This window comes from Dryobates pubescens, chromosome Z (assembly GCF_014839835.1).
Source record: "Dryobates pubescens isolate bDryPub1 chromosome Z, bDryPub1.pri, whole genome shotgun sequence".
NCBI classification, from domain to species: domain Eukaryota; kingdom Metazoa; phylum Chordata; class Aves; order Piciformes; family Picidae; genus Dryobates; species Dryobates pubescens.
This window is the reverse complement of record NC_071657.1, coordinates 74,643,417-74,660,835: the sequence shown is the minus strand read 5'-3', so window position 1 is coordinate 74,660,835 and position 17,419 is coordinate 74,643,417. Positions and strand designations below refer to the sequence as shown.

The following is a 17,419-nucleotide window of genomic DNA, read 5'->3' as shown; positions in this document are numbered from 1 at the left end:
CCAACACTTAGTTTGTTGGCAGTAGCTGCCTGTAGCATTCACATGAGGCATACTGTGACTGGAACTGTAATGGATTATCCTGTGCCAGCCTTTTAGAACTTGGAACTTTCTGCATGAAGTTCTGAGAATCTGTTATTTCTGTAAAGGGAGGATTAAGAAACAGGAATGAAAAATTAAGGTAGCGATCAGTGATGTTCTCGGGTGGTTGCTATGCCCTGAAAGAAGTGCTGCCTTCTATGAAGTAACATTGTTCTGCTGTGCTATGAAGAAAGGGCTTGGATGGGCATGTATTTAAATCCTAAATTTACTGAGACCCAAAGAATGGCCTAAGTTCTGTCAGCATTGTGGCCTTGCAACAAATTCTAAGTAATAAGAAAATGAGCATGTAAGAACTGTTATACCTCTAGAACAGCTCAATTTTGCATCACTTAGCTGTGCCTTGGCACAAAGTTGTTCATGGCAGAACTTGATATGCTCAGAAGCATTGGCCTTACTTGCCTTTGTTAAACTAGTCCTAAAAGGTCCATTTGAAGATGCTTCCCACTGGAAGATAGAGGTGACCACAGCCTCACCTTGTACAGGTCTGAGTCCTGATTTCGGATACAGTACAGCAGGAAGGCAGTTCTCCTGTTAGCAGCATGAGGAATAAAGAAAGTCTCATTTGCCCTTAAGAATTATTATCTGAGATAAAATCAGTTCCTGTGCCTGTTGAGGCAAGCCATGGCTTGTAACCAAAGTGTAACTTGTGCAGTTGGGCTTTTCCAGTGTTAATCCACTAGTTCCTCTCTGGCAAAAGTCATCTGTTTGCATTCCTTCTGTGAGAGGCAAGGAGGAGTCTTGTCTCCCTGTTCAGCTTGCAGGCAGGGGAAACAGTAGAAGTAATACTAGTTATGTGACACAAGGAAATGTAACTTTCAGCATGCTAACCTTGTTCAAACCAGCTTTTGTCTCATCTGTCACTGCAAGAAACAGGCACACCTGTTCAGGAAACAACTGTGTGTGTGAGATGTTAAAATCAACATGCAGGATACATTTCCTTTGCAATGCAGCAGAATATTTATTAAACATTATTTGTATAGTTATGAACACTTCAAAATAAAATGGGTGTACCTCTGAGGTGTGTGACTAGCATTGCATTTTGATTTCCTGTACATCTGCTATGTATTTATCAGAGCACTTGAAAGCTACACCTTCAGAACAAGTTCTTCTTGCATACAGAGGTCTAGAGGATAAAGCGGTACTGTTCTCCAGCCATGGTGAGTTAAGTGCTGCTTGACAGAATGCCAAACTTGCAAGGAAAGCTTCTGTACTTTCCTCTGCTGATAAAATAATTGGGTTTTGTTGTAAAAGTGTTCTTTCATTAGAACTGATAACATCACTAGTTAATCAGGAACAGCATGTCTTAGTAAAAACAACCAAAATAAAAAAAAAACAACCCTGATCAATAGCAATATAACAACACTGACAGAGAACATACTGTAACATCAAAGGTCAATAGGACATGGAGAATCATAGAGTTGTTTTGCTTAGAAGAGACCTTTAAGATCATGAAGTCCAACTGCTAGGAAGTTAGCATCACCTTAAGAGGTAGAGAAACTGAGATGAAGGACTGAAACTCTTGTCTAATCTGTGTGCCACCGGTGAAAACTAGGATTCCATCACTTCTCAGTCTTAAATTCTGTCATACATTCTTTCTATGTGAAATTACCCTTGTTACTCATGCTAAGTGATACAGTGTTAAACATTACAGGCCCTTTTTATCAAAGTGCTGCAAATAGTGTTTTGGGTTTTTTTTAAACTAGAATAGCAGCTCTTCAGAACACTTTGTTGTTGTATTAACTAGAGTCCTTTCAAGTCAGCTTATAATAAAGTGCTTAGTTGTCGATTATTTTCAGTCACCTGAATGTAGATGTTACATAAATCCCTTCAGGGAGGGCAGCTACCAGACACGAGCAGATCATGTCAGTAAAGGCCAAGTCTCTCCAGCTGCAGTCATCAAATGTCACTGTGATTTCCAAGCTGACTGCTAAAGCATAGAACCAACTAGTGCAAATGCTTAGGCACAATTTCAGTTAAAACATACATTCTTTTTTCAGTGCAGAGGCAATGCAATGGCTTGCAGCTTACTTCATCAGTGGGCACTCCAGAGAACCTTAAAGGTGCATGTCTGCAAAACACTTGGCAAAGTAACAGAACAAAGGTTCTCATATCCTGTTTTACAGCAGTGTAATTAAAAGGGATTGTCCAACCTCTTTTTGGAGGGTAGACTTAAATCCACCCATGCTAAAGCCTTAGATCTGTAGATACTCAGTCTACCTCCAGAACTCTTGATTCAAGTAGTGTAAGGCTTGAGTAGCAATGACAGCTAGTATGTTGCTTCATCCATATTGTCATCACTGCTAGCACCAAAGTCATCTCCATCTTCAAAGTATGAGGCAATGTAATCGTTTTCCTAAACAAAAGGGGAAAAAAATAATCTGTCACTACACCTGTGGAGTGGAGGAAATGGCTTGCAAAAGAAACATGCTTTAAACTGCACTTGAGCACCCCATGTTTTGAAACAGGAGGTTATTGTTACTGGGAAAGGAAAAGGGAAACACTGTAATGCAGTTCTTGTATCTGAGAGAAAAGACATCACTATTTTAGTGATTTTTAGAGTAATTTTAGGCGTTCATTGTGGCAGGACGTGTTTCTGCTTGCAAGACCTTTTTTCAGAGCTGTTTGGGTGTAGAAAGTGTAAACCACCCACTTAGTTAGGTTAACTACAGCACAAAGAAAATTCACAAGGCCGCTCACTACAACCCTCCCCCAGCACCACAGAAGCTAGGGACATTCCCTGGCTGGCAACCAACACACTACTATGAATGGGATCTGACCAAATAGTTAACATTGTACCTCTTCATTCTCCTCTTCATCAGATTCCTCTGACTTCTCTGCTGCTTCATCATCGTCACTGTCTTCTCCTTTTTTGTCTTTAGTTTCATCTTTCTCATCTTCAGATTCTTCTTCTTCATCATCCTTCTTTTCCAACTCCTGTCACAAAGCAAATGTCTTTTAGGAGGTAATCCCATGTTACAGTAACAGCATCTCCTCCACACTACCAGAATGTTATGCTCAAGTTAACAGCAAGACTACGAGCATGACATCACTGCACAGGTGATTTTGTCAATATTTAAAGCAACATGATGTGAAGCATGAGAACTTCATAAGGACTTACTTGATCAAGCAAAGAACTTGGAACTTCAAGGAACTTCGTAAGGGCTTACTTGATCGGACTTGAAGTCTAAAAAATGTATGTCTTGTGTAATAAACTGAGATGATTCCCTTCACCATCCACTGTTAGAATAACTGACAGTAGAAGCCCATGTCATACCTGATGAAGCAATACCACATACTGTGTGGAGTAATGTGTCTTCACCAAGTAACTGATGGATCAGCAAGAGAAAAAATGCAAGGCTGTTTCACCTTTAAGCTTCCCATTCCCACATGGTGAACAGGCACCTCCCAGGTATCTTTATGTTTCTTCCCCCCATCAACTTACTGAATTTCCCACATCAGCAGACTGGTGAAACAGCAATAGATTTAAAAGCTCTGGCACCAATTCCTCCTTCAATAAGCTCTCACGGTAGCTCTGCTGTTCACAATTAGGCTACATCATTGCCCAGTGACTTGTGTTCAAGCAGGAGCAAATGAAATAGTTTCTCCACAGCCAGGTTCTATCCTTATCCTGTCCCTTGTGCTACATTGCAGAACAGCTGTCTGTCAGAGTAAAAAGGACAGAAAAAGGCTGCTTGGGCTATTCTATTTGTACCAAAGAAAACATGATGCAGGTTTCTTTTTCCTTCTGCAATCTCTACTGTACAATTTGGAAAACAGCACACACATCTTACCTCAATTTTTTTCAAGACATCCAGATTACTTTTATGATTGGAGCTTTTTGCCTTCTTTGGTTTGCCACCTGCTGAAATAAAATACACAACTATATATTTTTTTTTCACATGGAAGAACACAAATTCACCCTTTTTACTTGCTCTTCAGAACTCATATCTTGAGTATGCCATGGCAATTCCATACTGTCTGTATTAAAAGTACCTTCTGCTGCTTTGACCTTCATCATCCATGATGTGTAAATACCTGATTTATGTGATGCCTATAGGGCCAGTCTGAAATTCACTTTGAACACTGACCAAAGGTTTGGCCAAAGTGATGTTCAGCTTCACAGAACACTCTTCACCTACATACTGATAGAATGTCAAGAACCTAGAAGAACATCTCAATTGTTATCTTTCATCATCTTGAAAACATAAAAACTCATTAATGTTACTAATCTATGAAACACATTAATGACAGCTAGGTGCTTCAGACACAGAAGAAGGCAGACAACAGTTTATTAGCTCCAGCACAGTAGGCATGGTTACTCTGGCTAGAAAGCTTTTGGACCATTCATTAATGAGTCCAGTGTCTACTTCCACCTAGTCCCTTGATTCATGAATATAATCTTTATCAAGTTACTGTCTACAATCCAACCTCATTATGCTGCTTGAATAAATGGAGCAAAGGTCAAAAATAGCATTCCACATACCCAGGTGAGAGACACCTGAATTGCAGCACCCCAAACTAAGGCTGCCCCAAACCCAGGAGTGCAGTTTGACCAGCAGATGAGAAGGAAAAAGGAGCTCTGAAGAAGGAGATGTTAAAGAACATACAGAACTCTGTGAGACATCCTATTTCCACAATCTCTTTTGGCTCCTGCTATATTTGGTATAATCTCACAAAACTTACAACACAGGGCTGTACCTAAGAGACTAGCTCTTCTCAGCAGGGTGAAACTGGCTGGGTGAAGTGCCATGCTGGTGTAGCTATTCTATTCTATACACAGCTGATGGACAAGGTAGCTTCAGGCAAGATAGCTTACATAACTTCCACTTTTTTATGCTAGGCTGCACTAAGTGGTAACAGAAAGAAAAATAGTGTGAATTGATGGAGGGGATACCCTTTCTGCAGCAGACAGGAACCTGGTTATTTGGCCTAATACTTAAGGAAGTGTAACAATAGAGTTGCAAAGAGAACTGCATTTTGTGAAAACTATTTCTGACAAATAATGTTCCGCTCACTTCAGTGTTTTGCCTAGGAAGGGATTAAGTGACAAAAGCAGTGCAAAGAGCTGAGGGGAGTCAAGCTGCTCTGTAGTAACAGATAACAGTGTCAAGGCAAATACACCCACAACAGAGTAACTTTACAAGGAAAACAAGTGGAAAGCACAATTCAGAATTATCATCTCTGCATGAAACCCTGCAGGATTCCAGAGATAATGCCTACAGAAGAGCCTGGAAATGAAGACAGACATCCAAGATATTTCCTTAAATGCTGGATATCCCTGGAGCTTATAAAATTAGAGACAATGACCCATTGCTAGAACCACAAGCAAAACAGCTATGGAATTTGGAGGTGCAGTGTATTACAATCTAATCTTTCCAAATACCTCTTCTCACAGTACTGGTGTTTAAATGTATACATCCAGTTGCCATGTACATATGCATACAGCTTGTCTACAAAAGCTGAACCCAGTCAATGCTTTGGGGTTACTTAGGTAGGCACTGCTGGTATGTAGGATATTGTGGCCCACAGGCCAGGATAAGTGTGGGAGAGATGTGAAATTCTAACCAAAGATTTGTCACTGAGTAGGCAGGTGTTCAAGTCTTAAGTTAAAACATCCAGGGAAACCAGAAAGAGGGAGGGAGGGATGTATAAAAACAAAAATGTACTTGTCTATGTAACTGTGTGGTGATCCCAAGACCACTCCTGCAATCTACAAAGGCAGAAGAGAAGGAGGCCTGTTTGGATTTTGGTGCAGATCTGTTGAGGCCCTTACCTTTGCTCCACTCAGTGATTAGCTGTCACCTAAGATGGCTGTCCTCAAAATACAACAAAGGTATGTACCGGAAGGGCTGATGCATCACTGATCAGCTATTTACAAACCTCCTGTGTCATATCACTGTTATGTGGCCTCTGCATCATCAGGATTCCCTAAAAAGACTAAAACCGTATTATTTTTGCTTGCAAAGGGACCTATTAATGCAATCAAATTCTGACGGTCAGCTGATCTTTGCCTTTACAACTGCGTACAAAAATGCACTTTTAAGAGCAAAGAGAAACAGGCGAAGAAGAAAGTGTAAAAATCCCCTACAGAGAGCAGTGATTCCCTCTTTATGATTATCATAACATTACTGTAATAAGGAACAATATTAATGTAACAAGGCACTTATGATTTCACTGGATCTTGAGGACCTAATTGTAGCCTACAGGCTCATAAGAATTAATACAGTTGAGGAAGAAATTATCTGGGGAAAAGCAATAAAAGTAGGGATATACTGGTTTAATCTTTAAAGGTTTTGGCAAATAAGAATTTAATTTTCAGCTGAATCTTGCAGTCTGTCTTAGTACCACGCTTCTCAATGATGCTCTTAAAAGCAAAAAAGCTTGCAGCTGAACTGGTCTCCATGACTACTGTACATTCCCTTTTCTTTTTCTGTTTTATCCTTAAACTGAAACAATGACACATGAAGGACTTGGACAAAAAGAACAAGACAAGAAGCAATCATATAAACCAGACAGATAAATACAGGAGGCCAAGTATTACTTCACGTAAGCCACAGACTTCTACAGAGAATGTAAAACAGCCATGCATACTAGAAAACACTGTGAGAACAAATACACATATGAAGCTGTGTAACAAAAAAAGTTGTTTTTTTCCTGTAAGAACAAACAATACCAGCTCCAACTGCTGTTGAAGGATCTGGTTCACAATTCTGCAGAAGAAAGCTGAAAATAAACAAACAAAGTAAAACCAGGGGAAATAGAAAATAACCTACATTACACTGCATATAAAAGGTTTTAAGGAAAACGCAGAAGTCAACCAAATCAGAAGCAAGATAACTGAGAAACCCAAAGTATAAAGGAAATATGACTGGCCAGCAATTCACTGAAGTGAAGGAGAGGGTGAGTTTTGGCTAAAGTACAAACTTCCAAATCAAAAAGTGTTGGGTTTAGGGTGGGTTTTTTCTAATCTTCCATTTTTAGGTATCTCCTATGTTAATATGATTCATCAATATGTGAGACAGGGAAGGCACATAAACCTGTTCCAGTAACTTGAAACATCTGACAGAAGCAAAGCAAAAACTTCAAAAGACAGGCAGAGCAGCAAAAAATATAGGAAATTTTAGCCAAAAGCCCTGTAATATTTCTACCACTTTTCTCCTCCCCCAGCTAGCTCCAGTATGTCTTCCATCACTCAACTTGTGTGCACTAAATGCTTCTTAAAAATACATAATATACCTTTTTTGGTCTTTTCCTTTGGCTTTAACTCTCCTGGGAGTCTTCTCCAATCTGTACAGAAAAAATAGCTTTATTATAGACGAGTGATGATTTAGAGCTGAAATTTTCCTCCTCCCACCCACCAAAGAAAGGTGGGGCCCCTGCTGCGCTTGATCCCTATTTCCACGTGTCAGTTACTTAAACTGAGGAACTGGCATTCCACCCACTTCAAGACAACTGGTATTTGTCCCAAATAGCCAAAGGTCAGGTCTTCCAGTGGTCCACGCGCCCTGCAATTTACATTCTGTAATGAAGTTTGCAGTAATGAGCTGTGGAAGTTTCATGCTGTAAAATCCATCTACCTGTGACTGAGACATCAGGCTGGGTTATTTTTAGTAGCGTGATGGTTGTTCCCAGCTCAAAACTGGTTTTCTGCATGTTGAGTAAGGAAGAAGGAAGCTAGTGAGAGCTAAAGGTTGCACTTTCACTGCAAATCAGTTGTTTCAACTGAATAAATTGATAAAAAGAGCTAACAAGTTTCCCCGCTCCCTCCCTTTTTTTTTTTTGACAGACAATACTTTTGCCTTGATCAGAAAACATGCAGTAAGCAGCATATAACTTGGTGAGAACTTGTACACTTTTTTATTGCTTGAAAAATAATTAATCCAACATTTAAAAGAGCAGAACATCTCACAGGTTAATAGGGAATGAGCCTTTTATAATCTCAGATATTACCTGGGGTCCATGTTGCATGCTTCTTTTCCCTGTCCTGGTACTTTTTACTGTACCTCTCAATTACTATAGAGAAGGATACAAGGAGTTATTGAATACAGTTAATAAAAAAGGCAATCCAAACACTTTGATATTTTCCTGTAACTATATATACAGTGTATTTTTTTAATGACACATTGTGCTGTTGTCAAACACTTAAAGCACAGTTTAATATCACAACTTTGAGTATTTCTTGTGATAATTCCCCGGGAGTAACCATTTGCTAAATACTTGTAAGGCCTGAATTTTCTATTCCCACCCTCCCCCAACAAAAAGGGAAAAATGAAAAAAAAAAAAAGGCTTTCCATTTTGGGGGCATTTCCTTTCAATCAAAACACTCAACCTGCCTTCAGATAAACCCCAACCATCTCCAAAATTATTAGAATTTATACTTCTATCCTTGGATTATTCCATCCTTTCCATTTATGAAACAAAGAAGCAATAAGCAGATTTAGTCAGGGAAATTAGGCTGAAACACCCAATGAACACTAATTCCTTTACTCTTCAAGAGTTCCACCAAGAAACCTTTGCTACAAAACTAGTCAGTGACATTCATTACCACTGTGCTAGTCATAAAGAGTATCCAGAATATCCAGGAGGCTGCATCTCAGAATGATCAGCCCCTAAGACTTTAAGTGCAGTAACAAAGCTTTGCAGCATAACAGAGATGTGTCCTGAATGGAAGCTATACATTTTAGTCCATTTAACCTCTTTCCAGGCATAAAAACTAATCTGAGAAACATTGTAAATAGTACAGTAGCTATACAGCATAAGTACATCCATTTATACTGAAAAAAACCCTTTGCTGTACAATCTGTAATGACAAAGACATTTTTCTTACCAAATTACCATGACCAGCTGCAAAATTCCACTAATAATTCATCACTCAGGGATCATTTCTGTGGATATTTGTGCCAAAAAAAAAAAGGTACACAGACAGACTGTGACTTTTAAAGTGAAAGACTTCTAAAAGGAAGGAAGAACAGAGACATCAGAAATGAAGCTCAATTTTAAAATCAGTTATGGTGAGTGCAAACAGAAGACCTACTTGAAACTGTGTAACAAAGGCTTTGTATTTAAAATGACAGTGTCTCAAGGGGCATTCAATGTAGGTGGCCCTCAGAGATGCTGTAGGAAATTGCTGGCACAGAGTGGGGAAGAAACTGCTAGAACTAATTGCTGGTGCCATCAGTAAAAAACAAAACCATCTTGCCACTCACAGCTAATGAATTAATTCCAAACCACTGCCAAGGTGACAGTCACCCAGTCATAGCATATATTCCTGCAGGAAACATATGATTCATAGCTTATGAAGTGAAGAATGTAAGAGGATGAACTACAGAATATGCCTGCTACTCACTCAAAATGAGTGTTGAAATGAGTTCTGCAAATCTGTTCTCCACAGCACACTAATGCATCAGAGTTGCTGAGGAGTATCAGATGTGGCTCTCACAATCTGAAAAATGAAAAGATAGCTAGCTACGTCCTAACTAACTAAACTGTTACCCTTCTCACACTTCAAAGGACCATTTGATTCACAGATGCTGTGCTAAGGGTTTAAAATAAACCATGTGTTCCTTTAGCACAGTCAATTTAAGAAGTTCTTGTGCACAGTATCCCTCCTGCCTCTCTGGGAGCAAAGGGCTGCAAACCAGATAACAGAAAAATAGTTAAAAATAAAAATCAGTTAAAAATAATCTACCCCAGCAGATGAAAGTGATTTTGTTAAAGCTAGGCTGTTTCTGCCACATGATACAGTCCCAGAGACAGCTGCATATTGTGACTGAGATTAAGGCAAGCTTTTAAAGCTGTAGACCACAGCTGAGGTAATTATACCCCACCTCTCAGATGAGGCATTTTTGTACAATTAGAAGTTACAAGTTACCTCAACTTACCAACTTACCCTTGGGGAGATGATGAGAAAATTTGAAGCATTATTAGTCTATCAAGTGGCTGTCTACCTGATTTCCCTGCAACTGCCAGTTTTTGTAGAAAAAGACTTCAAATCTGACAGTTCTGCTAAGGAGCACACTCAGCAACAGAGATCACTCCAACTCAGAGAGAGGGCTGCAGAAACAAAGATGATTTTGGGAACGATCATGAGGCAAAACTGGAAAAAAGAGATAACATGTTCTCATAAAGGGGCTGGCTCCTTGGAAATAATTCTGACAGGCTCTCAGGTAGAGTGGCTTCCTATTTGGTGTTTCAAACAGAAATATCAAACTTCAAGCCTGATGAAGATCAAGAGCACAGTGATCTTCTAGCACGAGGAGACTCTGAAGAGATTGAAATTTGTTTACCCAGAAGATGAAAGAGCGGATGTGATAAAAGGCTAATTTGTGGAGTTCTTCTACTATCAAAAAGTGATCTAGATATTAAGGTCAGATCTGTTCTCCATTCCTCACAACCTAGGTTTTCCCCTTTCCACAGTGTCAGGGTCCACCTTGGGCTGCATTACAGCTGCCTGCTACATTCTGGCAGTTCCTGGGCTCCAGCTGCCAGACAGAGAGCCTTTTGTGAGCCACCACATCTGGTCAGCAGTGTGTGCACTGCTCACACTGCAGTGTGCTACTCTGTTTTACACAGTGCTTTAGTGCAAGAGCAAGTGGACAGTCAACAAGGTGTGCTAATCAAAGCCTGACATGCAGGCTTAAAAAGCTCTAGAATTCACCATTACATCATGAACCAAACTGACAAGAATTCAGAGGGAACTGAACTCTGTACCTGTGTCATATGAATATCATGGATATTCAGCTCAAAAGTTCTCTGATGGTTTTGGGCAGGAAATTAAGCCTCCTGATTTAGAATTCAAGTCAGCTCTCATTGTTCAATACCATCACAAGATACCAGGGAAAAGATCACGAAGTGTTTAACCACTTTAGTTTTCTTAAAACATTTTTATAAAGCTTTTTAGTGAGTCCTGTTGCACTGACTGGGTCTGACATGTGGCATTTCCTAAGATTTTGCCTTTCCTATTTTCCTGTAACAGTACTTGACATCTGTGCCAGGTAGTGCAAGCACTTGGGGTAGTGGTAGTAGAAACAGGCGAAAGTCACAAATGAAAAAAGCATTCCTCACAGTAATGATCCCCCCTGACTGCTAGAGTTATAATGCCCCCACAGCAAGGTAAACAGACATTAAAGCTTCCTATCCTGCTCCTTTTACCTTCTTTCCCAGTTTTCTGACCAGGAAGCTTGGATTTTTAATAGTATAATGATGTATGATGGGATGTCAAGTGCAGCAGAGCATTTATTGTTAGCAAACAATAACAAAGCCTTTAATTTTTAATTAAGTATAAGCAAAAGACATTCTTGAATGAGGCAGAATAGGATCAAGCTTTGGCTTCTAATGCAGCTCTGCTTCTGACACAAATCTCAGTAAATCACTTATCCTCATCTCAATCTTTGTATTTTAGGTGACTTGTCAGCAATACTTACTAATTTTCCCTGAATGGACTCAGAAGGGAAGAAAGCAGTACCTCTTGGAGTGTCCACCATTAAATACAACACTGACTATTGTAAGTACAACTTTATACCATTTAAATGAAGCCGAATTTCAACAGTAGTATTTACTACAGATTTCTTTGCTTTTAGGGTATTTTAGCATGTAGAAAGGCCTGGTTTACTTGGTTAGCATGTAACTGATAGACTGTATATAGTTAGCCTAGATGTTTCTTACCAAGTGGAATGTATTTTTGATACCTTCCTTCTTCACACAGGAGATGTTTTCCAGTTTCAGCACTGACCTACAACTTCAGTAAGCGTAAAAGCAGAAAAATTCCCTGTCATCTTAAGCTGACAGTTTTTATTCCTTATCATCAGTACAAAATACACCTTCAACACATGCATTTCACTACGTCATCCTTCACAGAATAATAACTACTGAAGGCAGAAGTACAAATAAAAAACCCACAAACCTTCACGTTCTTCTTCCACTGGCAAAAAATACGGCATTCCTTTCATAGTTACTCTAAAATCTTGCTTTAAGGCCAACATGTAATCTTCAGCTTCTCCTGTTTTCAGAGGCACCGCCTTGTTTTCTGTACTCTGCACAAATTATGTTTATTATTTACAAGGTCTTAATACTCATCAAGTATACATCAACAGTAATGAAAGCTACAAGAAACGCAGCTCATCACAGAGTAGTGCAACTATGCATCAGGATTCTTCCCAACTATATTTCATTCTGACGTGCACGACTATCTTTACAAGTAAATTTATACCTTTTATGATTTTGCTGTATCTTTCGGGGGGGGGGGGAGGGGGGGGGAAGAAATCAAGAAAAATGAAAGTATTAAAAATGTGAAATAATCATTTATAGTCATGCTAATCTTTTAACTGCCAAAATCAGTGTTTCACAACAGCCTAACTTACTCAGAAACCATTGCTTCAGTCTTCAGCCAGAGCAGTACTGGCCTTAACTTCATCAAAACCAGTTTTAAGTACATCAAATATGATTACTCTGAATAACATGATGGACACTCTTCTGTGACTATTGCCATGGAAATTGGATGTGTTGTCATACAACCAGGTATCAGACAGGCCCTCACACAATTTAGTTTCTGTCAGCTAAATTTAAATGAATTCCTAAGATCTGGATTTTTTTTTTTCTGGTTTTGTTTGGGATTTTTTTTGGTTGTTGTTTGTTTGGTGGTTGTTTCTTAAATTTCAAATCTTGAAAGAGGGGCAGATAAGTAAGTGAAAATAGTTTTTAAAATAATCAGAACACTACAGCCGTAGACAGATTTAGAGAATGGATGTTGTTTCTCTTACATGACTGCTCAATACCTGTGTAGTAGGGCTGTAAAGTGCTATCACAAGTCTCAGAGAAGGATCACAAAAGGAGTTCACTGCTTCTAGCTCTATTTGCTAGCTGGACAGTATTTTAAATCACTAATGCTGTTGATGGTAAGCTGATGCTCCTCCATTAGTCATCTACCTGCATTTACAGGAAATTCCTAAGAACTCAGAATGTGTCTATTAGAAATATGCAATAGCAACAATTCATTGTTTCAATTAGTATTTCACTGTAAGTCAGTCAACAGCTACAAATACACTTTTGCTCACTGCTCAATCAGTTTTTATCAATTCTAGTTATGACACTGGGTTAATTCTGTTGGGGATTTTTATTATTTTTTCCCTGAATGGCACTAGATTTCCCCTGACAAAATTTAACTTAGTTCTGAAAGTGTTCACAGAAGCAATAAAATATATTTTTCTCCATGGTACATAATCAGATACACTGAGACTAGTACTTCCCCAGCAGGGCTGATCCACACTGACTGTAACTGTAGAACACAGAACTTAGCTTGTTACAGATCTGTAGCCCACACAGAATTCATTTCCCCTGTGCGGTTGAGCAGAATGCAACATGACATTAGGAACAGGTGCTGGTAGCTAAATATCAAAATAATAACACAACTTAATTGTAAAGTGGACTAAGAGGATATATAACTAGAGTTTGGCAAGTTAACTATTCAGAGAAACCTCAGCATAGCACCAATGATATGCAGGTTTTGTACCACAACATGCAAAACTGAGGAATAATTCATGCACCTTGATCAAATTTTGACATAACAAGGAAACTATCTTGCATAAAACTGGCTAAAATCAGCAAATCCATTTACCATTTTAAGCTGTCTTTGAAAGACTAGTGTAACTTCATTTCAAACAAATTGAGATATCCAGCACTTCTGTTACTGTTATGTCCAGGAAACCATATCATGGTGAGGACTTTAATGAACTTTAAGTATCTTTCAAGCTATTTAGAAAAATACAGGATACAACAGTCAGCAAAAGTACAGTAAGCAATAATAAGAAAAACAATTATTTTATATATCCTTCAAAACGGACCTAAAGTGGTTAGGGTTGTTCACATGTTTTGTTAGGTGCTGTACTTACAGGAAATGTTGGAGGAGGCTCACATGTGCCAGCAGGTAGAGCTGCACCTTTTGCAAAGCCAATGGCTTCAATGTTAAAGGTAAATGAAGAGCGTCCTCTTCCTCTGCCTGACCCAGCCATCTGGAGTTGCTGAAAATAATAAAGGCTTTCAAGCATTTATTCTTGTTTCATTCATCAAATGCATGCACGTACTACTTATAAAATCAATATCTGACAAAGTTTGCAGTAGTTTCAAAACTCATTTTAAATAGAAAGGCATTTTTTCACGCCCATCTGAGGTTCTTTCACGTACTATAAATTTGGTACATGCCTAAATTCAGCTCTACTCCCTCATTTCTGCTAGCCACTTCTGCATGTCTGAAATTACCTCCTAATCTAGAATTGCAAATATTCTTCTAAGCCTTAAGATGCATTGATTGAGTTCAATCAAGGTACAAAACCTACAAACTATTAAAAACCAAACCAACCACACCCCAAAACATAAGTTCAAGGACTCTGAATTTTTGTGGAATAAATTTTGCAGTTTCTGAGCTTTCCTCCAGAAAAACATCTTCTTTTTGTCACTCATGGATTCTTCATCCTTCAGATTATTTTTAACTTCAATTTTGTAATTAGTTTTGGGCAATGATAAAAAGCCAAAAGAAAAAAAATGTTCAAGGCAGAAACATCAAAGCACTCCAGCACATCTGCAAGTTTCCAACTAAAATATATCACTGAAGAACATAAAAGAAAAAAAATAGCCTGCAAAACTACATTTACAGTCAGATCTCACCACCTTTACTGTTAGGCCAATCTTCCTCTCCAGACTGCATGACCCATGGGTTGGCAAGTAATGTGAAATGCAATAAACACTTTTTTCTACACCATCCCCCCACCCCGCTTCTTTTCACGGAAGATGTCAAAAGATCACAGAATCATAGAATTTTTAGGGTAAGGAGGGATCTTCAAAGATCACCCAGTCCAATCCCCCTGCTAAAGCAGGGTCACCCACAGCAGCTTCCCCAGGATCACAACGTCCAGGCAGTTTGGAATCTCTCCAGAGAAGGAGACTCCACAACCTCATTCTGCAGCCTGCAGCAGGGCTTCAGCACCCTCACATCAAAGTTTTCCCTCAAGTTTAAGTGGAACCTCCTGGCTTTCAGTTTGTGCCCTTTGCCCCATCCCTGGGCACTACTGACAAGTTTGTCCCCATCCTCTTGACCTCTGCATTGAGAATATTCCCTCCCAGTCTTCTCTAGGCTAAACAGACCCATAATAGACCTAAATAAATAGATTCTTTTCATATATTTATCTAAAATAACAAGGAAACCAGGAGAAAACTAGATTAGCACCAAATAAATGCATATTGAAGATTCTTTAAGGCTCCCCCAGATGGAATCAGAGGCCTTTGTATTAAATGCTAGAGGAACACAAGTGGATGAAAGCACCTTCCTACTTTCTATTTTCAACAGGAATAATGTCTGTCTGGATAAACCAAACCCCAATTATGTATGTGTGTCACTCAGCAGCATGGAAAACTGTGTGAAAAAAGGCAGAGAGACCTAAATAAATCATTTTGAGAAAAACAGAAAAGCAAAAGCAAAAGTTGAACAATTAATTAACAGGAAATTAAGAAACAAACAAACACCCACCACACCCCTAGGCCTCCCCCCCCCCCAAAAAAAAAAAAACAAACCAAACAAACAAACAGCAAAATCATTTGAAAACAGGATGAAAAAGGAAGATGTAACAGGATGAAAAGGAAGATGTAACAGGATGAAAAGGATGTGAGCCTGGCAGAATGGAAAAAGATAAAGGGTACAGCAAAACCCCAAACATGAGCATTCATATTATCTAGGTGTGAAAAAATGGAATGAATTGTAAGAAAACAAAAGCTGAGGGAGAGAGGCAGCCGTTTGCAATAAAAATAGCAAATGTGAAGGTCTGTTTTTAAAATGCAGCTTAAAAGGCTGCTTTAAAATTAATTCCTAGCAAGATTCTTTTGGAATAGGACACAAATGTGATGAGAAACAACCACCTTAACAAGTATATAAACTCCACAGTTTTACTGAAACATGATTTTTTTCTAGCATGTTGGCTTAGGTTTATGTCTACTGCCAGATAAAAGTGACAGCAACAGATGATCAGAGAAAACATGCAGGAAAAGTTGAACTGCACAACTACGTCAACCAAGTACAACTAAGTTACCACAACTAGTGTTTTGGCTGCCATGAGGCATGGCAAATGGAGCACATTTTTCGTGTTTACAGAGAGTTTGTGTGTCATTTTCTTTACAAATGGGAAAGCAGATTTCAGATGTAAGCTTTTAAAATTCCTTCAAAGCCACGTATGCTGTTGGCAGTCTGTAGGAGGGAAAAGCCTGTGGAAATGCGCAGGGTGGCAGTGGGTGTGAGGACACTCTTCAGTCGCTGGAGCTCGTTGTTATCTCATGTTTTCCTCACAAGCAAACCCACTCCTATGCCCTGTTCGGAGCTTTGATTTACAGCTGCAATCAGTGGAAGAGAAGAGCAAAGGAGAAAGGTCTGACATTTAAATAGAGCGATTTTGGGGGGAGTTTTGTTGTTTGTTTGCTTGGGGTTGATACGCCTTGAAGGTGTAAAGCTGAAACCAAACACTGCACGACGGCCACAATGCCCCGCCATGTGAGAAGAGTCCCTCCACTCCTCCCTTGCCGCGTTTCACGTCCTCTCCCGCGCTCTCCTTCCGCCGCCCCACTGCCCTCGCCCCACGCTGCCGGACACCCTGGAGAGCTCCCCCACTCCCCTCACCACCCGAGCGTCACAGACGGGTCTCGGCCGCCCCTCGCCTTGTCACGACAGAGGAGGGGGATTCATTCTCACCGCGCCCTCACGGCACGGCTCAGCACCCCCGGCACCCTCAGCAAGGCTCCCTCACCGCCCCTCAGGGCTCCTCCAGGGCTCTCTCACCGCCTCTCAGGGGCTCCGTCAAGGTTCTCTTTCCACCGCTCAGGGCTCCCCTCCCTGCCTCTCAGGGCACCCCCGCCCACATCTCCGAGCTCCCTCAAGGTTCCCTCTCCATCCCTCAGGGATCCTTCAGGCCTCCGTCAAGGTTCTCTTTCCACCCCTCAGGGCTTTCTCACTGCCCCTCAGGGCACACCCGCCATACCTCCGAGCTCCCTCATGGATCCTTCAGGGCTCTCTCAAGGTTCTCTTTTCACCCCTCAGGACTCCCTCACTGCTTCTCAGTACCCCACCACTATCCCCCCGCCCCTCCTCGGGGCTACCTCAAGGTTTTCTCTTCATCCCTCAGGGCTCCCTCACCTGCCCTCAGGCCTCCCTCAAAACTCTCTTTCCATTCCCCAAGGCTCCCTCAGCGCTCCTTCATCTCTTCAAGTCTTCCCCGCTCGCTCACCCGCCCTTCTTCGCGCTCCGCCCGCGGCTGCCGCAATGGGCCGGGCCCAGGGCCGCTCCGCC

At 40.4% G+C, this 17,419-nt stretch overlaps 1 protein-coding gene across 1 annotated transcript; it reads right to left on the bottom strand.

Annotated features, from left to right (window-relative positions):
- Positions 1 to 1,729: 1,729 nt before the first annotated feature.
- Positions 1,730 to 17,377, bottom strand: POLR3G (RNA polymerase III subunit G). The gene is made up of 8 exons (XM_054178602.1): positions 17,358 to 17,377; positions 13,986 to 14,114; positions 12,002 to 12,131; positions 8,050 to 8,112; positions 7,336 to 7,386; positions 3,891 to 3,961; positions 2,896 to 3,033; positions 1,730 to 2,452 (listed from the first exon to the last, which is right to left on the bottom strand). Exons 2-8 carry the CDS (start codon positions 14,103 to 14,105, stop codon positions 2,366 to 2,368), a joined length of 660 nt encoding a protein of 219 aa, XP_054034577.1. The 5' UTR covers positions 14,106 to 14,114; positions 17,358 to 17,377; the 3' UTR covers positions 1,730 to 2,365.
- Between the last annotated feature and the right edge of the window lie 42 nt (positions 17,378 to 17,419).